This window comes from Dendrobates tinctorius, unplaced genomic scaffold, assembly GCF_039654945.1.
Source record: "Dendrobates tinctorius isolate UK_male_01 unplaced genomic scaffold, ASM3965494v1 ptg000019l, whole genome shotgun sequence".
NCBI lineage: Eukaryota > Metazoa > Chordata > Amphibia > Anura > Dendrobatidae > Dendrobates > Dendrobates tinctorius.
Window position 1 is genome coordinate 33,066,643 of NW_027361687.1, and position 22,968 is coordinate 33,089,610.

At 42.8% G+C, this 22,968-nt stretch overlaps 1 protein-coding gene across 6 annotated transcripts in view; it reads right to left on the reverse strand.

Annotated features, from left to right (window-relative positions):
* Nucleotides 1-6,888: 6,888 nt before the first annotated feature.
* The window catches only part of KCNN3 (potassium calcium-activated channel subfamily N member 3), a 217,832-nt gene continuing 201,752 nt past the window's right edge, over nucleotides 6,889-22,968 (reverse strand). For all 6 annotated transcript variants that reach the window (XM_073566848.1, XM_073566853.1, XM_073566849.1 and 3 more), the window contains 4 exons: nucleotides 21,641-21,751; nucleotides 15,058-15,185; nucleotides 14,224-14,293; nucleotides 6,889-13,764 (listed from right to left, as the gene is read on the reverse strand). In XM_073566848.1, coding sequence (XP_073422949.1) covers nucleotides 13,468-13,764; nucleotides 14,224-14,293; nucleotides 15,058-15,185; nucleotides 21,641-21,751 — 606 coding nt within the window. In that variant the 3' untranslated portion in view covers nucleotides 6,889-13,467. The remainder of the gene's footprint in view (nucleotides 13,765-14,223; nucleotides 14,294-15,057; nucleotides 15,186-21,640; nucleotides 21,752-22,968) is intronic.

Sequence of the window (22,968 nt, forward strand, 5' to 3'; positions counted from 1 at the left end):
GTGGGGCTGTGCTATATACTATGTGACTGTGTTATATACCATGGGGATACATTATACATTATATTCTATGGGGGGGCTACATTATATTCTATGGGGAGGTGGGTTGTATTCTATTCTATTCAGGGCTACATTATTATATTCTATGGGGGGCTGTATTATATTTATTATATTCTATGGGGGTGATTGCATCATACTCTATGAGGGGGCTACATTTTACTATATGAGGAGGCTACATTGTATTCTATGGGGAGCTGCATTATATTCTATGGGGGGCTGCATTATACTCTATGAGGGGTCTGCCATATATTCTATGGGGCTGCATTATATTCTTTGGGGGGGGGTTACATTATATTCTGTGGGGTGGCTGCATTATACTATAAGAGGGGGGGCTGCATTATATTCTTGGGGGGGTTACATTATATTGTATGGCGGGGCTGCATTATACTCTGTGGGGGGCTGCATTATGCTCTGTGGGATGGCTGCATTATACTATATGTGGGCTGCATTATACTGTATCGAGGACTATGGGGAATACATTATACTATGTGAAGAACTATGGGGTGCATTACACTATGGGAAATTAATTGTACTACATGGATGACTGGCAGTGTATTATACTATATGGCGCACTATGAGGAGTGTATTATACTATATGGAGGACTGAGCAGTGTATTTTAATATATGGAGGACTATGAGGCTTGTATTAAATTATATGGAGGACTGAGTGTATTTCAATATATGGAGGGCTATGAGGAGTGTATTATACTATATGGAGGACTGAGGAGTTTATTATACTATATGGAGGACTATGGGGCACATTATATTATATGGAGGACTATGGGGTGTGCACTGTAGATGTGCTGCTGATAACATGATACTGTATGGGGACAGATTGATCCATTAGTGATTGTTCTGTCCCCATCAGTCTTTCTCAGACGGTGAAAAGAGGCCGGGAAACAAGTGGTGAACGACATAAATATTGTCAATCATACTCATTTAGCGGCCTGAACTCAGCGCATGTAAATACAATCGAAATGCTTCTGTGTGATGTGCAATATGTTAGCATTTGGGGCCCCATTTTAAACTTTGCCAAGGGCCCCACTTTGCTTAAAACCGGCCCTGGCTATGGTGTCCCCCGTCAGCTTGTGAGCATGGCCCTCGTCAGTGCGGCAAGCAGGAGAGTGCACACCAGGGCCTGTGAAAAAGTTTTGAAAAGCCCGCCGCGCGCACAGGACGTCTGACAGGTACCGGACCGGATGCTGGAGGCAGAGCCGTGCTGCTGGGAAGCGACTGTGAGGTAAGTATACAAAGATTCTTTTTTTTTCTGTACAAATTGATGGGTAAGGGGGGAGGAGGAATTGTACATGATGACAGGGAAGGAGTAAGGGGGACTGTGCATGATGATTTTGGGGGTCTAAAAGGGACCTGCACATGATGTGGGGTGGATAAAGAGGGACTGCACATGATGATGGGGATTAAAGGGGACTGCACATGATGATGGGGGTTAAAGGGGGACTGCACATGATGATTTGGGGGGTTAAAGGGGGACTACACATGAAGATGTGGGGGTTAAAGGGGGACTGCACATGATGATGTGGGGGGTTAAATGGGACTGCATATGATATGTGGAGGGGGTTAAAGGGGGTCTGCACATGATAATGGGGAAGGAGTAAAGGGGGACTGCACATGATGAAGTGGGGGTAAAGGGGACTGCACATGATGAAGTGGGGGGAGGGGGACTGCACATGATGAAGTGGGGGAGGGGACGGGAGACAATGAATACTCACTGCTCTCTCGATGAACAGTCCCGGTGTGCAGAGAGCACTGAGTATTCTGGCAGCTGCCTTTCGTCTGCTTACAAGCATAAAGCAGCTGCTGGCATCAGAACAAGATGCTGCGAGGGAGCGCCGGGAAGGTAAGTTTAATAGTTTGTTTTTTGCAATCTTTTCTGATGGGGCCATGCATACCAGGATAAAGAAAGGATGGGACCAATCATATCAGGATAAGGATGGGGCCATGCACACCCAGACTGGAATGGGGGCCAATCATAACAGGTAAAGGATGGAGCCCTGCATACCAGGATAGGGATGGGGCCATGCATACTTGGACGAGATGGGGACTCTGCATACCAGTATAGGGATGAGGGTGATCATTCCTGCCAGAATAAGGATGAGGTGGACCAGTCCTACCAGGAGAGGGATGAGGAGCCATGCATACTAGGATAAGATGGGGCCCTGCATACCAGGATAGTGATGGGGCCCTGCATACCTGGATAGGGATGGGGCTCTGCATGCTAGGACGAGTATTGGGATAAGGGCGATCATTCCTGCTAGGATAGGGATGAAGGGGCCATGCATGCCAGGCCAGGGATGAGGAGGCATGCATACCATGATGGGGATGAGGGCCATGCATACCAAGATGGGGATGAGAAGAGCCATGTGTATCAGGATGAGGGGACCATATCTTCCAGGATAGGGAATATTAAGTACAGAATTTACCACATTTTTTGCTTCAGGTTTTTTTCCCCCTAATTTCCTCTAAAACTTCGGTGCGTCTTATAGTCTGAAAAATACGGTGTATATATTGGAAAACCCATTTAAATGGATTATGCCAAGTAATCCCCTATCCTGAGACCTATGTAGTTGCTGGGGTCCGACCGCTGGGACCTCCATGATCCTGAGAACCGGCGCTGTAAAGAAGAGTTCGATCATGCGCACTGCGACTGCATTCACACATGGCTCTTCAAATAACGCCTTTAAGAGGAGTGTTGAAGGGCACAACCAAGTATAGCAAAATCCATTCATCGGGTGTTGGGGGAGTATTATAGTATGTGGGCTGGTGGGGTTTGTGTAGCAGGGCTGCTTTTTTGTCCCAGTCCGGCCCTGATGTGGTTGCATAAATATGCATACCCTTAAACTAATGCTTTGTAGAATTCTAATTTGAATTTTTAACTGCATTAAGTCATTTTAGGTTGGAGTCTATCAACATCATAGTGCTCCAATGATATCTCTAGGACCTTATGAAAAGTTTTTGACCCCTTCTGCTGACTGATAACTTTCATCAGTGAGATCCTTTGCTGTTTTGTCAGCTGTTTACAGACCAAAAAATGTCAGGAAAATCCTCTTTCAGCAGCGAAATTTTCTATTGGAGTCCCTCTAAATGATGGCGGCCGTGTACTGACTACAGGGTAGGGGCTCACACACGCTGGCGTATAATACGGATGAGTGTAATGCGAGAAAACATTGCACTGCACTCTGACCAATGTTATTAAATTAGCCAGAGCTCATCTGAGAGGTTTTTCTCTACTCAAATCGGACTGAGGAAAAAATTGCAGCATGCTGCGATTGGATGCGAAAATCAGATCGCACTCGCCAATGCAAGTCAATGGGTGCTAGAAAAAAATTGCACGGCACATGCTTGCGCCTTCCAATTTTTACGCACACATCTCAAAGCAAACCTGACATTTCATCAGACAAGAACAGTAAATTCACAGCCCTAACCATCAGAATAGAATGGATATATAGATAGATGTCATGTACATATTTACAAGAGTGCTAGAGTTAAAGGGGGAGTCAAATAAAATGTTTGTGTTTTTTTTCTTTTAACTTACTGTGTTAGTAATGGGGGTGTCTGATAGACACCTCTCCATTACTAACCCCTGGGCTTGATGCTGGTGGACCTTACAAAGCTGAATTCAACCCCATAAACCATTACTTGAATTGCCACCACACTAGGGCAACTAGAAGGGACAGGGCGAAGTCCCAGAATTGGCGGATCTCATGTGATGTGCCAATCTGAGGACACTATGGGCTTTTTAGACTTGGAAGGGCCTAATAACTAGAGACTTTCTCAGATTGATAATGTAAGCTTGCAGCTGTCTGCTTTACCTTGGCTGGTTATGAAAAATATGGGTGACCCCAAGTCATTTTTTTTCAAATGTATTTTATAGGTTAGATAAGGCTAAACACCCTTTAGTGCCACATGAAAGGCACTAAAGGATTAAAGTTTATTATATGCAGGGGCTTGTGAAAGTAAATGTCTACAGGATATCCATCATCTACATCTGTATACATAATTGCTTTAATAGTTTGAAAACTAGTTTTAAATGACAATAGAAAATTACAGTATGTAAAAGATTATGTTAAAAATGCATTGCATACGGATGTCATAGGAATGCTAGTTGAGAAAAATCGCATTGTACTCGCATGACACTAGTCCTAGTTTTTTGGATCAGCATCGGACTGATTTTTTTTTTAACCCCTTTCTGACATTAGACGTACTATCCCGTCCATGTGACCTGGGAATTAATTACCATGGACGGGATAGTACATCATAGCGATCAGCGGCGCCCACGTTAACCCCCTGGCACACTGCGATCAAACATGATCCCAGTGTAGCGGGGGATTAAGGAAGCATCGGCAGGGAGGGGGCTCCCTCCATGCTTCCCTGAGACCCCCAGCGCAGCGCATTGTGCTGCGCTGCTCTGGGGGCCTCCTTCCCTGCAGGCCTCTGGATCCAAGATGGCGGCGGGGGCCTGCAGGGAGGCGGCTTCCTCAGTGCCTGCAGAGTGCAGGCATGAGGAAGCCTTGTGCAGCACCTGTCAGATCGCTGATCTGACAGCGCTGTGTGAAGTGTCAGATCAGCGATCTGACACGTCACAGTGATGACCCCCCCGGGACAAAGTAATAAAGTTAAAAAAAAAAAAAAAAAAAAGCGTAAAAATAATTTATAAAAAATCACTAAATGAATTTAAAAAAAATATTCCCTAATAAATTAATTTTTTGGAAATAAAAAAACCCAAAACAATAAAAGTACACATATTTAGTATCGCTGCGTCCGTAAGGACCCGCCCTATAAAACTGGGGTTAGAGTTAGGGCTAGGGTTAGGGCTGAGATTAGGGATAGGGGTGTGTTGAGGTTAGGGTTGGAGTTAGAGTTGGGGGGGTTTCCACTGTTTAGGCACATCAGGTGCTCTCCAAACGTAACATGGCGTCTGATCTCAATTCCAGCCAATTCTGCGTTGAAAAAGTCAAATGGTGCTCCTTCCCTTCCAAGCTCTGCAATGCGCCCAAACAGTGGTTTACCCCGACATATGGGGTATCAGCCTACTCAGGACAAATTGCACAACAACTTTTCGTGTCCAATTTTTCCTGTTACACTTGCGAAAATAAAAAATTAGGGGCATATCATTTTTGTGGAAAAAAAATGTTTTTTTATTTTTATGGGTCTGCGTTATAAACGTCTGTGAAGCACTTGGGGGTTCAAAGTGCTCACCACACATATAGATAAGTTCCTTGGGGGGTCTAGTTTACAAAATGGGGTCACTTGTGGGGGGTTTCAACAGTTTAGGCACATCAGAGGCTCTCCAAATGCGACATGACACCAGCAGACCATTCCATCAAAGTCTGCATTCCAAAACGTCACTACTTCCCTTCCAAGCCCGACATGTGCCCATACAGTAGTTTTCTCCTACATATGGGAAATCAGCATACTCAGGACAAATTGGACAACAACTTTTGGGGTCCAATTTCTCCCATTACCCTTGGGAAAATAAAAAAAATTGGTGAATAAAAGATCATGTTTGTGGAAAAAATATGATTTTTTTATTTTCACTCCCGGGCGTTATAAACTTCTGTGAAGCTCTTGGGGGTTTAAAGTGCTCACCACACACCTAGATAAGTTGCTTGGGAGTTCTAGTTTCCAAAATGGTGTCATTTGTGGGGGATTTCCACTGTTTTGGCACATCAGGGGCATTCCAAACGTGACATGGCGTCCAATCTCAATTCCAGCCAAAAAAGTCAAATGGCGCTGCTTCCCTTCCGAGCTCTGGCATGTGCCCAAATAGTCATTTACCCCCCCATATGGGGTATCAGCGTACTCAGGACAAATGGCACAATAACTTTTGGGGTCTTGTTACCCTTGGAAAAATAAAAATTGGGGGTGAAAAGATCATTTATGTGGAAAAAATATTTTTTAATTTTACGGCTGTACGTTATAAACTTCTGTGAAGCCCCTGGGGGTTCAAAGTTCTCACCACACATCCAGATAAGTTCCTTGGGGGTCTAGTTTCCAAAATAGTGTCATTTGTTGGGGGTTTCCACTGTTTTGGCACATCAGGGGCATTCCAAACGCGACATGGCGTCCAATCTCAATTTCAGCCAAAAAAGTCAAATGGTGCTGCTTCCCTTCCGAGCTCTGCCATGCGCCCAAATAGTCGTTTACCCCCACATATGGGGTATCAGTGTACTCAGGACAAATGGCACAATAACTTTTGGGGTCCTGTTACCCTTGGGAAAATAAAAATTGGGGGTGAAAAGATCATTTTTGTGGAAAAAATATGACTTTTTAATTGTACGGCTGTACGTTATAAACTTCTGTGAAGCCATTGGGGGTTCAGTTCTCACCACATATTTAGATAAGTTCCTTGGAGGGGTCTAGTTTCCAAAATGGGGTCATTTGTAGGGGGTTTCCACTGAATTGTAAAAATTTGCCCGGTCATGAACGTGCAAACCCACCCTTGGGGGTAAAGGGGTTAATACGCTAGTGTGACTCCGGTCTAAATGTAATCAGCTAATTCTGAACACAACCACAGCCTCAGTTATATATTTTAGTTTTGTTCTCCCCATTAAAATGATTTCACTGTGGTTATCTTTATGGGTCTACCACTATTATGGAGACACTTCTTTGGTATTATTCTGTCTGCCTGATTTTACTGCTGGTACTGTTGTGTAGGTAATATCTGATCCCATGGTGGGTGCTGTGGCCTAAAATTAGGGAGCTGGTGGGTGTGACAAGGAATCTGTAAGGGGGTGTGGCTAATGTATTTGAGGGAGCAAATTTTTCTTTCAGTGACACACAGACCAAGTAAAACACACAGATGGCACTTCATAGCAAATGTCTTATAATTTATTTACCATTGATAGAGTGACTGCGCCTGGATAAGACCAGGCGCCGCGTCTCCGGCATTCTATCTATATAGAAAGAGTAAAAAATAGCTTGATTGGATAAGGACATCTTTGTTATAAAATATAAAAAATATGTTGGAGGAAGATACATATCATAATAAAAAAAAAGGAGATGAACAAGTTACCATCAACACATCAGCCGAGGAGAGCGATGGAGACGACATGACAACAGGCTACATTCTGCAAGACAAATATGGCGGATTTCTACACCGCAAAGTCTCCAACACTGGGATCAGTCTGAACCGACGACTTTGCAACTGTGCGGTGGGAGAGGTAAGCTTTCTTGGTCCTAAACGCTTTTAAATCCTGCTTCCTGGACTAGATATAGAGACCACCACTCTTGCCATAGACTACCTGGCAGTGGATGAGGGCTCAGGACTGAAACTGGTGGTGCCATCACACTGAATAATCAAAGGGCTAGAAAGTAATGTGCACCAGCTGCGGATTGCCGTCCACTACTGGGACAAGGTAGAAAAGTTCATGGGCTCAACTAGAAGAGTGCCCCTCAGTAGAAATCATGATGAAGCTTCGTCCATTAAGGGGAAATTACTCTTTTGACATCAGGCTGATGACCACACAGTGCTTCCCACAAAGCATTCAATCATGACCTTCTTTTTGGCTTCTTACAATATTGGATGAATAACTTTTCCACCCATTTCTCAATCATCTCCCCAATATAATCAAATGGGCAGTCTCTTGTAGGTGCCATAAGTCACTCACTACATGCAAAACTCCCTGATCCTGACTGGTCCCTAAAAACAGACTGATAGACAAGACAGTCTTCTGTAACCTTTAGGCATTTGACTACAAGCGAAAGATGACCCATAGAGGTCGCTATAGAGAAACATGAAATCATAGCCCCATGTGCACATTAATGCTATAGGTCTGCTTTTAATATGGAGAATGGATGATCACAGCATGTTTGGTAAGTCCGATCTGTGGCTAATGTCACGTAGTGGGAGGGGGAGGTTCGAATCAGCATCTTTGGATCTATATAACAAAAATAATGGAGGAGCTAAGATGGTTTTTGGAGGGATATATATATAATTTCCAAATTAGGGAGAACCCCAAATAAACCCTCACTCGAAGACCATAAAATTTAACTTTTATTTCTATTAATTAAAATAAAGTATATACAATAGGTGTAACACGTTTTGTCCCTAATCTGTCTCAGAAGTCTACAGTTATTTTATGCAGTGTTCCTGCTAATTTATATTTATACCCTTTGTATATACTTTATTTTAATTAATAGAAATAAAAGTTACATTTATGGTCTTCTAGTAAGGGTTTATTTGGGGTTATCTTTGGATCTAGTTAGAATAGGACAGTTGTAATAAATGCCAGTGCTCCTGCTATAATTATTACACAGCCTCAATCACACATGATCACATTCTGAAGTTATATAAAATACATTTGGTATCTGTTCAGTAACATTGTTGGCTAAATCAATATGTATATTTACTAGAGACCAACTGCATCACTGAGAAAGCCGCCAATCCATTCAATGGCGAGAGATAACATCACTGAGAATGCCACTGCACTAGAGAGTGATGACATCATAGAAAATTTTGCTTCACTAGAAAGTGATGACATCACTGAGAATGCAGCTTATCCATTTATTACAGAGTGATGACACCACTAAGAATGTAGCCTATGCATTTACAACAGGAGTGATGACATCACTGAGAATGCAGCTTACCCATTTATTAAAGTGATGATGACATCATTGAGAATGCAGCCTATCCGTTCACTATATTGATGACATCATTGAGAATGCAGCCTTTCCGTTCACTATAGAGTGATGACATCACTGAGAATGCTGCTTACCCATTCATTAAAGTGATGATGACATCATTGAGAATGCAGCCTATCCGTTCACTATAGAGTGATGACATCATTGAGAAAGCAGCATATCCGTTCACTAGAGTGATGACATTATTGAGAATGCAGCCTATCCGTTCACTAGAGTGATGACATCACTGCGAATGCAGCCTTTCCGTTCACTATAAAATGATGACATCACTGAGAATGCAGCCTGTGTGTTCACTATAGAGTGATGACATCATTGAGAATGCAGCCTATCCGTTCACTATAGAGTGATGACATCATGGAGAATGCTGCTTACCCATTCATTAAAGTGATGATGACATCATCGAGAATGCAGCCTATCCGTTCACTATAGAGTGATGACATCATTGAGAATGCAGCCTATCCGTTCACTAGAGTGATGACATCATTGAGAATGCAGCCTTTCCGTTCACTAGAGTGATGACATAATTGAGAATGCAGCCTTTCCGTTCACTATAGAATGATGACATCATTGAGAATGCAGCCTATCCGTTCACTATAGAGTGATGACATCATTGAGAATGCAGCCTATCCGTTCACTATAGAGTGATGACATCATTGAGAATGCAGCCTTTCTGTTCACTATAAAGTGATGACATCACTGAGAATGCTGCTTACCCATTCATTAAAGTGATGATGACATCATTGAGAATGCAGCCTATCCGTTCACTAGAGTGATGACATCATTGAGAATGCAGCCTATCCGTTCACTAGAGTGATGACATCATTGAGAATGCAGCCTTTCCGTTCACTATAGAGTGATGACATCACTGAGAATGCTGCTTCCCCATTCATTAAAGTGATGATGACATCATTGAGAATGCAGCCTATCCATTCACTATGGAGTGATGACATCATTGAGAATGCAGCCTATCCGTTCACTATAGAGTGATGACATCATTGAGAATGCAGCCTATCCATTCACTATAGAGTGATGACATCATTGAGAATGCAGCCTATCCGTTCACTATAGAGTGATGACATCATTGAGAATGCAGCCTATCCATTCACTATGGAGTGATGACATCACTGAGAATGCAGCCTATCCGTTCACTATAGAGTGATATCACTGAGAATGCAGCCTATCCGTTCACTATAGAGTGATGACATCACTGAGAATGCAGCCTTTGTGTTCACTATAGAGTGATGACATCATAGAGAATGCAGCCTATCCGTTCACTATAGAGTGATGACATCACTGAGAATGCTGCTTACCCATTCATTAAAGTGATGATGACATCATTGAGAATGCAGCCTATCCATTCACTATGGAGTGATGACATCATTGAGAATGCAGCCTATCCGTTCACTATAGAGTGATGACATCATTGAGAATGCAGCCTATCCATTCACTATGGAGTGATGACATCACTGAGAATGCAGCCTATCCGTTCACTATAGAGTGATATCACTGAGAATGCAGCCTATCCGTTCACTATAGAGTGATGACATCACTGAGAATGCAGCCTTTGTGTTCACTATAGAGTGATGACATCATAGAGAATGCAGCCTATCCGTTCACTATAGAGTGATGACATCACTGAGAATGCTGCTTACCCATTCATTAAAGTGATGATGACATCATTGAGAATGCAGCCTATCCATTCACTATGGAGTGATGACATCATTGAGAATGCAGCCTATCCGTTCACTATAGAGTGATGACATCATTGAGAATGCAGCCTATCCATTCACTATGGAGTGATGACATCACTGAGAATGCAGCCTATCCGTTCACTATAGAGTGATATCACTGAGAATGCAGCCTATCCGTTCACTATAGAGTGATGACATCACTGAGAATGCAGCCTTTGTGTTCACTATAGAGTGATGACATCATTGAGAATGCAGCCTATCCATTCACTATGGAGTGATGACATCACTGAGAATGCAGCCTATCCGTTCACTATAGAGTGATATCACTGAGAATGCAGCCTATCCGTTCACTATAGAGTGATGACATCACTGAGAATGCAGCCTTTGTGTTCACTATAGAGTGATGACATCATTGAGAATGCAGCCTATCCGTTCACTATAGAGTGATGACATCATTGAGAATGCAGACTGTGTTCACTATAGAGTGATGACATCACTGAGAATGCAGCCTGTGTGTTCACTATAGAGTGATGACATCATTGAGAATGCAGCCTGTGTGTTCACTATAGAGTGATGACATCATTGAGAATGCAGACTGTGTTCACTATAGAGTGATGACATCACTGAGAATGCAGCCTTTCCGTTCGCTATAGAGTGATGACATCACTGAGAATGCAGCCTGTGCATTCACTATAGAGTGATGACATCATTGAGAATGCAGCCTGTGTGTTCACTATAGAGTGATGACATCACTGAGAATGCAGTCTGTGCATTCACTATAGAGTGATGACATCATTGAGAATGCAGCCTGTGTGTTCACTATAGAGTGATGACATCACTGAGAATGCAGCCTGTGCATTCACTATAGAGTGATGACATCACTCACAGCCTATCGATTCTTGTGGCCTCTTAGAAACACTGTTTTGCATTCAGTTTTTTCTGCCTGTAGGAAGTAGATGCTAATGACTGAGGGTAGTTTATTCCATAACCTCAGTAAGGAAGTTTGCATTTAGTCCCAATTACCTGTTGCTAATCCAGTTGCCAGGAATAAATCGATGCCCTTCATTCTAAAACCTGAAATGTTCCATGATTAGTGTAGAATTACAAAGTATCTGTAACATGGAAGTTATACTGTCAAGTATAAGGATGGATGGTACAGAGCAATGATCTGCAGAGCACATAATAATCTGCGGCATGTACGAACAGTGATGAAGTTTGCAGAATATAATACTCTATATATGAAGCATTCAATACATTCAATCCCCCATGTGATAACCCCCGGATGTAACCACCCTCGACCACTAGAAGGGGCTGCTGTGCAACGACACAAAGCAACAGTCACTTGGACCTGTGTGAGTGGATATTTAGGGGGGGGGCTGGTAAAAGAGAAGATTGGAGGCTATATTTTGACGGCTGCTTTTACACACACAGTTATGGTCTTTCTGACATACACGTGTTTCTTCCTCCTGCACTCCATAAAAATAATCAAGAGGAGACAGATTCAGCCACAATCGAGAGGTACAAAAAGAAAGAAAAATTGCTTTGTGAATTTATTGATAGATATTAAAAAACTTTGGCACTCAATGAAACTCTGTTGTCATGGCTGTCGGAGCACTGGCTTTCTGCCCCTATGTCGCAAACCTGGTTTCCTACGTAATATCCTAAAATAGAAAAGGATTTGGCCCATTTTGGAGAAGCCTCCAATACCAGTCCCATCCTAAAGCCTCAGTAAAGGCAACTTGAATCATTACTAATGATGTCACAATAGTGACATCATCAGTGCTGATTAGTTCATTGGAATCCATCATCAAGCCAGACCCCCTTTACATGGGAGCGCGCTTAATATAATAAGCTGATGATGATCCCATGATGAGCTCACTTGGCCCAAACGTTTACCTGACGAGTCCTCTCTTTTTTATTGGTGCAGTTAGTTTTTCTTTAACACTTCATACCTTATTTAAAAGGGCTGTGTTCAGCTAACTCCCTTTAAATTGTTACTGTCAGGTACGCAGTGTAAAGACGCATTAAACCATTTTCTGCTTTATATTATAATTCTTCCCTCACCAGACTTTTTAATGTTAGAAAACTCGAAAGTTTAAGAAGGGAGCGGGAGCTCAGATTTTGATTGTTTTAAGCATAAATATATTTTTTCTCTACTTTTCAATAGACAAGGCTGATAGTAGCTCCATTCCGTATTGAGCTAGTCTATAGCTGTAGAAAGGTACACAGTGATTTTCATGCCACACTCGGGCCATCTATCGCCAATTCAACACAACCTGTTTGAAACGAAAGTCATATTTTATCATGTATTTTGGTTGTGTTGTGGTGCAAAAATACACACAGAAGTGGTGAGTGCCCACGTATAGCGCAGGTAGATATATGTTGCGCAGTGAGTAACAGATTATTTTCCATTACCACCCCAAAGCTAATTGGGTACTGTTATGTACTATCTTTTGCGTCTCCTTTGACATATATATGCCAAGCACAGAAATTCAGTGTGTGAGAGCACAAGGACTCCCATGTCCTTTTAATAGCAAGACCAACTGACGTCAACCATCTGGGCTGTCCACACCTCTAGAGCGGGCCCAGGCCTTACCCATACAGGGGCACTCGTGGTTGTGACAGTATTGGCCTTCAGTGTACAGGCACTTTGTAAGAGGACGAGGCCAAGACTTCGGAAAGGGTTGGTTTTGCTTGCACTGGCATTAGCCCCCATGGAAGTGCAGGGACTTTGGAGAGCAGTGTTAGAAAAAAAAAGGACACTAGCAGGAAAATTAGGGATGGTGTTGGCAGAAGGAAGTGGGATTGTAACCGGTCCTTCTCCGCTAAGCTTCGCAGGTTACTTGGCAGTGAATGAGAAGGTGCGTCATAGTATCTGAACCTTCAAGCAGTTCCTCATGTGGAGCGCCAACTGGCTTTCTACAAGATGGTTCTGCTCAAGGTTAGCTGAGATTACATGATATTTAGGTAGCCAGGGTTCCCAACATCTCCTAAATAATCCTACTGACAGCACGCTACGACTTGGGAGGTCTATTATCCACCACACAAGCTTGGCCAATCAGCAACTACTGGAGCTGGTGTGCGGTGTCGGAAAAGATGCAGAACTTATCCCCATGGGACTGTCTGATAGGGGAGTCTGTGGAATTCCAACCGCGACTCCGAGCGCCCGTGACTCCAATATGACAGAAAGAAGATGCTGCTGCTGCTGTCGCAGAGCGTCCACGATCAGAACAGGAAGAGTGTTGAAAGTGGAAGTTAGCTGGTCCAGTTTGGTTTCTAGATTCCCAATCTGTTTTTCCAGATCTTCGCTGCGGTCATTGAGCTCAGTTATTAGATCGTACATCACACTCTGCATCTGCACATGGGTAAAAAAAAATAACGAAAATATTAATTTTAATGGAAAATTATCAGTGATTTGAGGTACAGAATTACATTGTGTGATATCTATCACAACAGTAGTGGGTCATGAGCTGGAAAATGAGTTTGGCTTGAACTAACCCATCCAATCTCAGCAAAAACACCAATAGAATGAAAAATCTATAAATTAGACAGCACCAACTCAGTAAGAATTAGTGTATCCTGTACCATAAGCCCCATAGGTACACATAAGTACTCATGCTACAGATTAACGATTGACTAATATGTGTGCTACAATTCTGATAAGGCAAAGTGGTGAGTTCGAAGATGAATCTAATGCCTGTAAGCCATCTGTTTGTAATTCCCCTAAATCAGACACAGGATGAAATTATGGAGAAGCTTAGACCTTTCTATGGCTGAATAGTGCAACTCAACAGATTATGTGTGGTATACTCACCTTGGAGAGATCTACTAAGGTGTTGGCTTGGTCACTCAGCTTCCTTTGCTCCATCTTCACGCTCCGTAACCTGCAAAACAAACCAACCAACAGGGAGTGGTCATTGACAAATTGATACCATCGACTTGTAATATTTGTGAACTGCCACTCGATTAGAGAGGACAATCATTTTTGCAATGCCAAGGGAAAAAATATACTTATTCCCTTAGGGCCCCGTCACACATAGCGATCTCGCTAGCGAGATCGCTGCTCAGTCACAAGTTTTGTGACACAACAGCAATCTCACCAGTGAGATCGCTGTGTGTGACAGCTATCAGCGACCAGCCCCCCTGCCGGTTATCGCTGATCGCTCTTGGAAAGCCCTGGACATTTCTTTGATCGCTGGTCTCCCGCTGGCCAGCACGCATTGCTGCATGTGACAGGCGGGAGACCAGCGATCAGCTGGTAACTAACGTACACATCGGGTATCTAAGGGACGTGTGTCCCTTAGATACCCTATGTGTACCTTAGTTACCAGCGCGCTGATGCAGGGAGCTGGTAACTAAGGTAAACATCGGGTTTCTAAGTGACGCACGTCCCTTAGATACCCGATGTGTACCTTAGTTACCAGCTCCCTGCATCAGCGCACTGGTAACTAAAGTAAACAGCGACGCCGCGCGCTCGGCGTCGCTGGTGCTGATCGCTGGTGAAGCTGTCTGTGTGACAGCTCACCAGTGATCATGTAGCGACTCACCAGCGATCCTGACACGTTGATATCGCTGTCGGTATCACTGGTGAGTCGCTATGTGTGACGGGGCCTTAACCCTCATAATCTTGTAAGGACTGTCTACTTACTGATGAATGGCCTGCAAGAACTTCCTCTGGTGCTTGCGGACTTTAGCATGGTCAATCTTCTTCAGTAGTTTTGTGTGCTTGTAAATTAGCCATGTTTCCCGTAGGACATTGGCTGCTGCGTTCTTTATCTGCAATATAATAGTGTGTAATGAATGTAGACAGGCCAGTGTTTCCAGATCCAAATAGTGACCATGTTGTCATATAGCTTATCTACTATCTGTAGTCAATCGATCAAGTCTATATCATTTCAATATCCATCTCATCTAGACCATGCCACCATCCATTTTGTTTATATCATGTCATCATCCATCTCATCTACGTCAACGACACAATTTTCTCAACCATCTCATCTACACTACATCATCATCTACAGGGTGGGCCATTTATATGGATACACCTGGGTGGGCCATTTATAAAGTAGCATCCAATATGGCTGACTTCAAAATGGCCACCATGGTCACAACCCATCTTGAAAAGTTTTCCCCCTCCCATATACTAATGTGCCACAAACAGGAAGTTGATATCACCAACCATTCCCATTTTATTTAGGTGTAATCCATATACATGGCCCACCAAGGTGTATCAATATAAATGGCCCACCCTGTACATCATCTGTTTTATCTACACAACGCTATCATGTGTTTCATTGGTACCATGCCATAATCCGTCTCATCAACACTATGACATCATTTGTTTTATTGACACTATGCCATCATACATCTCATCTACACCATTTTATCAACCGTCTCATCTACATAATTTCATCGTCCATCTCCTCTACATACATCGCATCATCATCTCTAGATAGATAATATCATCTGCCTCATCTGCACCATATCATCGTCCATCTCATCTATACCATGGCATCATCCATTCAAACTTGATATACAGCTCTGGCAAAAAATTAAGAGACCACTGCAAAATTTTCAGTTTGTCTGATTTTTCTCTTTATAGGTATATTTTTGAGTAAAATGTAAATTGCTCTTTTATTCTATAAACTACTAACAACATGTCTTCGAATTTCCAAGCACTAAATTTTGTATTTATTTTCAAAAAATGAGAAATGATCAAAAGAACAAAAAAATGCAGTGCTTGCAGACCAATGCTATTGCTAAGAAAACAAGTTCATAATCATTTAGAAACAACAATACTAATGTTTTAACTCAGGAAGAGTTCAGAAATCAATATTTTGTGAAATAACCATGGTTTTTAATCACAGCTTTCATGCGTCTTGGCATGCTTTCCACCAGTCTTTCGCACTACTTTTGGGGGACCTTATGCCACTCCCGGTACAAAAATTTAAGCAGTTCTTCTTTGTTTGATGGCTTGTGACTATCCATCTTCCTCTTGATTACATTCCAGAGGTATTTAAATGGGGTTCAGGTCTGGAGATTTGGCTGGCCATGACAGAGATTTGATGTGGTGGTCCTTCATCCACACATTGATTGACCTAGCTGTGTGGCATGGCGCATTGTCCTACTGGAAAAAACAGTCCTCAGAGTTGGGGAACATTGCCGGAGCAGAAGGAATCAACTGTTTTTCCAGATAACTTTGTATGCGGCTTGATTCATACATCCTTCGCAACGATTAACCTGTCCAATTCCAGCCTTGCTGAAGCATCCCCAGATCATCACCGATCCTCCACCAAATTTCCACGTTGGTTGCACGACACTGTGGCTTGTACGCCTCTCCAGGTCTCCGTCTAACCATTAGACGACCAAGTGTTGGGCAAAGCTGAAAATTATCTGACTCCAGTTGTCATGAATAGGCACTCATACATAGCTCTGCTATATTTCCTTGGTATGTGACTTTCATGCTGCAGCCAAGATCCACCTTACAGCTTTTCACCCCCCTTTTTTGTGCAGGCTGTATATATCTTTCTCTACCTGCCTGCGTGTAATTCTATCTCCCTCAATCTCCCACCTCCCTCAGGGATGTGTGCGATTCCCCTCACCGTTCACTCCTGCGTACAGCTGCGAAACGGAAAGTAAAGAGAAGGAGCACATGGCCACTTCTTTGTCTTGGTACGATGTTCATGTAAGATCAAAAATACTGGCGCAGATGAGCCATAAAAACACAAAACTTACATTTCTGGTAGAACCACCACCCAATGAGTTTTCTAGACTCCAGCACCAGTAGATTCTGAGAAATGGATTTCTGCTTAACCGGGTCATACTTCCACTCAATGTTTAGATTTAATAGAAAGCTAATTTCAGAACAAGATTGATGATAGTCCCGCCGTCACTCTACGAGGTTTCCACCCAGAGATATGGAATTAATAAGGTTTTGATAACTTCTGAAAAGGGGAGTACATTCCATAGGTCCGCCCACTCATTGAGGTCATTAACAGAGGGTATAACATTAGAGAGCCCAGTTAGGAGGGTGTCTTTTGCCTGGGGAACGAGCCACGAGAGGCTGTGCAATTGGTCCTGAGGAAATGGGATGGTTTCCCTCCCCCCACCAACCATCTCCACATGGCTTGCCAGTAAATGAAACATGTAAGCTAATCATTAATCCATCTTTATTTTGTAATCGTTTGTACATATTGTAATTGTCTCGTTTGTAACATCTTTTATATACTTTTGTAAACACTGCCTATTTCTTTTTTGGAGTAAAAGCTATAATATTTACTAGCTTCATTTTCCTTGCTCTGATAACTTATTGCCACGACCTCCGAACTAAGTCAATGCTACTGATTGGGTTGGCTCCTGACCCATTATTAATCAGAAAATCAGGAGCTGGTGGAAGTGAAGTGTTCTGGGCTATGGGGAGACTCTGGCAGTGACGGACATAGATTTATAAGTGTATTTCCCGCCTGAGACTGGGAATAGTTACATCACCGTCACTGCAGCGTACCCAATAGCCAGTACACAGCAAGGCCGCCCTTCTGGCGACTACTTATCCTAGGTGTAGTTCCCTGACTGACCTGAGGGTAAGGGGGGCGCTAGAGAGCTGAAAGTTCCAAACAGGAACTGGAAAGTGGGATAAAATAAATCCCCCTGACGAACTGGGGGAACCAAACACCCCCAGTTCATGACACCAGTCCTCTCTGGTCCAATCTTTATGGTCTTTGGCAAACTTCAGCCTGGCTTTCCTTTGCTTCTCATTGATTAAAGGCTTTTTTCTAGCCTTACATGACTTGAGCCCTGCCTCTAGGAGCCTGTTATGAACTGTCCAGCTTCTCAACAAGACATTTCATTCTAGTGTCAGTTGAATTCCAACCAGAGTACACCTCATTCTACTTAATGTGCTTCTGATTAGGTAATCACCTGAACCAAATCTTATTTAAAGAAGGAAAGTATAAAAAACCCTGCTGTGGTGTTTTTAATCCTCTTGCAATAGGACAAGCTGAATGGCAAAACAAGTGCTAGTAATATCCCAAACGTAATAGGAATGAAAAAATAACTTTTAACCATGCCAAAGGAGTTAAAAAGAAAAGTCTTGAGTGAGGAAAAGAAAGGCTCAATTCTGGCTTTACTAACAGCAGGATACAGTGAGAGTAATGTTTCCTCCATCCTTAAAATTTCTAAGATGGCAGTCCATTACAACAAGTTCAAGCAGCAGACATTGGGGGCAACAAAGCTACAGAAGACAGAGGGCAAAAACGACTCTCCACTGACTGGGATGACCATCATCTTATTCGAATGTCACTCAGCAACCGCAGGATGACATCAAGTGACCTACAAAAGGAATGGCAAATGGCAGCTGGGGTGAAGTGCAAGGCAAGAACAGTTTGTAACAGGCTCTTAGAGGCAGGGCTCAAGTCATGTAAAGTTAGAAAAAAGCCTTTCATTAATGAGAAGCAAAGGAGAGCCAGGCTGAAGTTTGCCAAAGACCATAAGGATAGGACCATAGAGGACTGGAGTAAGCTAATCTTCTCTGAGGACTGGTTTTTCCATCAGGACAATGCACCATGCCACACAGCTAGGTCAATCAATGTGTGGATAAAGGACCACCACATCAAATCCCTGTCATAGCCAGCCCAATCTATAGACCTGAACCCCATTGAAAACCTCTGGAATGTAATCAAGAGGAAGATGGATAGTCACAAGCCATAAAACAAAGAAGAACTGCTTACATTTTTGCACCAGGAGTGGCATAAGGTCACCCAAAAGCAGTGTGAAAGACTGGTGGAAAGCATGCCAAGACACATGAAAGCTGTGATTAAAAATCATGGATATTCCCCAAAATATTGATTTCTGAACTCTTCCTGAGTTAAAACATTAGTATTGTTGTTTCTAAATGATTATGAACTTGTTTTAGCATTATTTGAGGTCTGCAAGCACTGCATTTTTTTGCCATTTCTCATTTTTTTTTTTAAATAAATACAAAATTTAGTGCTTGGAAATTTGAAGACATGTCAGTAGTTTATAGAATAAATGAGCAATTCACATTTTACTCAAAAATATACCTAATTTTTGCCAGAGTTGTAGTGTGAATACAACAATTCGGCTATACTGAGTACTAAGACAATTCTATTAACACACTATTGTTATGTTATTACAAGTAAATAACTATTATTGTTAGTGGTGTCTTGGACCTAACATCTACATCTAATTGTGTCACAATACTATCGGGCTCATCACGGTCTCTCTATCACCCTCTCAGCAATATGGACCATCTTATAGGCCCTAACGAGAGTCTACGATGTTCCACCGTTAGGTCGAAAATCCCGTATTGATGACTCACTTTGCACACCAGTTACGCTTGCCATCTTCATTCTCTGAAGCATGGCCTCAATTTCCTTTACACTGCAATTCTACACCGGAAGCTAGGCTCACACGAACGTCCCACTTCTGCAGCCTTGTTGTCTCTCTCAGCCCTACCCTGCTCAATAGGCTCAGATCTCCCAGCTCTGGTCTCCCACCTCTGGCTCTGGTAACTCGGCCTGGGATCTGATTGCTTGTGTCACAGGGTTACTACGACAGAGAGGAACCAGAAGACTGCAGCGTCTGATTGCTCCTACTCCTGCGCTGAAAAGAAGCACTTTACCTTCTTTTTAAACGGTGTTTATGACTTTTGGCAGAACAGTGTATAATTGGCTATGTTGGGAGCTCTTTGAGTATGAGCTCTCAGCTGAGCTCGGTTAGCTATTCCTATCCCTTATATAATCTGGATTTTTATTGAAACACATCGTCAGAGCTAGCTTATGCTGCATGGCATGGAAGAGAGGTGTTTTTGGTGCTTATATGAGGAGTTTGGAGGCGTTATCTTTGACTGTTGCGTGGGTTTGTAAGTATGATAATTCTCTTTCCTGGGTGGGAGAAGTGAACAGACGGAGTGCTGATTCAGTAGATAAGGTAAGGGTGGAGGCCCTGGCATCTTCACCTTCAGAAGTATCCTGGGGATTAGGGAAAGCAAGGGCCCCTCCTAGTGTTAGGTTCAGGGAAGGAGCCTCTGTTCCCGAGTCACCCGACAGTTGAGTCATCACAGCTTGGTTCTTCACTAGGGTTTAGTCACTCAGTTCTTCACTTGGGTCTGGTTACTCGGTTTCTCACTGTGGTCTGGCTACTCGGTTCCTCACTGGGGTCTGGTTACTCGATTCTTCACTTGCAATAGTGGCTGTAAGCCAACTCTGCTGCATCATACGTCTGACCTGCCACAAGTCCAGGCGCCAATTCTTTCCCTTCACTACCCTTCTGGGCCTTTTATAATTGCTAACTGAGCTACAGCTATCACCTGACCTGGTGTCTCCTCCAATCTCATCCCTGAGGGAATATGCACTTCACTCATCAGTTTCTACTAATGTAATTCTCTCTACTTTCTCTTTTCCTATCATCTTTGATCAGCAGATGGTGGTGTTCACTTGCAGACACTCAGTTAAGCATTAACTGTGTGAATCGTCTCACTTGTCCATCTCCTTACAGCAGCAGCTCTGTATTATTTTAGCAGAGGCCCCGAGCAATCAATGCTTCAGGTGCTACCAGCAGAGAGCAGCAAAGCACTGACATCTGGGTAAGAAGTGGATGATTACATTTGCTTCTGTCTATTCAATATGTCTTTTTTTGTCTTTTTGATTATATTTTTTATAGCACATAGAACACTTTGCTGTGTCACGTACTCCCAGAGCCTTCGCTCTCTTGTCTTACAGCAATAGAAGATTGCATGATTTCTGACTTGATGTGTATGACATCTTACAGCTGTTGCTTGGTTGCGTGTGACCTGCAAATAAATCCTGGAAGTCAGAACTGGTTTAACAGATAAGAACAGGAGCTCTATTCACTGCATCTGCTCAAATACTTAGTAGATGAGAGAGTGAAATTGCTGTCATTAACTGGTACTCTTCTGGTGTATTACCGCCATGGCTCATTGGAAGGCCAACCAGTACTTATATGCCATAAAATGTGTTAAAATTAACATTTTATATCTAAACCAAATTTCTGACACATTCCAGATTCTTTAGCTTCTTTAAATACAGAAGTCCAAAATGTAATAATGCTTAGTTATGGATTTTAAACAAGTTTTAGGGGAAAGCTGTACAGGTTTTGCCTTCCATTTATGGCTGCATTTCTCCTGACCAGGAAATCTTGCAGCTACAGATAGTAACCTCTCCATCTTGCTTGGCATTTTCTAACTGGCTTACCCTTTTCGTTAGCTGTGTATCCATCATGAAGTTATGAACATGCTTTTCAGCTTTGGTGAGCTCCAGCTTTCGAGCGACCACTGCTACCACTAAGGCAGTACAACCAGCACCCTGTAAAGAGACAATCGGATTTGAGACATCTTTAATGCATTCACCATTTTTCACCATGGCTGAACAATGCCCAACCCAACCAATTTTCTGCTTGCAAATTTCTGTCTCTTACTGACAAGAAGAACAGCGGGTTCCACGTCCCGAGGGAGCCCTGCTCTGTAACATTTCATTGTCTCGCCTTTGCAGCTGCTTGGACTACAAGATTTTGCTGCCTTTTCCACTTACAGAGGCCTATTTTGTCCCTCCAACCCAGCATTTGTCCTACCGTATTACCATGCTAAGAAAAAAAGATGTCATATTTTCCACCGATGCTGGAAACGCTAGCTCTCGGTCATATGCAGGGCGATATATGTCACCTAGAGTTAAACAAAAAAATTAGCAGGACCCTGGTGCAGCAGTGATGTTGGGAGTTCAGATCCTTGCAAACCTTCGTCTACCTGTCAGCATCCCTGCCACCTCTTCTGAATAGTCGACTCAACAAAACATCATCATTGTGACGCACGCATGACATTGCACTGGTCCTACTAATCAGAAGAAGCACAGGCGATGCTGGCAGGTAGGAGAAGGTTTGCAGGGCTTTTGTCCACCAGCCATAGACTACCGATATAGCAAATGTATTTGCTCAACTCTAATGACATTATGTAATTTATCTTGGTAATTCACCAGATTTACGCAACAATATTTATTAGAAATTGAACTCAATCACCATGTTTCATTCTATTTGTAAGAAATTCATTAGGTCCAAATTATGTAAAGTGTAAATATATTTAGAGACAGTCAGCGTTTGTTGTTAAAATCCATCTCAGTCATCTGCTTTGGATGAAATATTATGTCCTGATCAATCCCAAGAGATGGGAACCTTCACGTTTGGATCATCCATACATATGTGACAGATAGAAGTTGCACTGTTGATTTAGAATCATCCAGCAATTAGAGGGGTTCAAATCGTTATAGCTGAAAGGGAGTGGTTAGCTCAGCCCTAGGGGATACTGGAAAATTGGTTATTGTGTCCTGAATATCCAAGAGTGAGGTGTGTGTTAGAGAGTCTCCTGTCAGACTGAAATCAGACAAGCTGTTCTTACAAGGAAGCAATTGCTGTAATCATAGGAGCAGTCAGGACAGCCAGAAGGATCTTTATTACCTCAAGATAGAAGTGAGAGCGCTACAGCACCGGACTCATCCCCCTCCTCCCCACCTCACTGCATGAGAAAGGTACA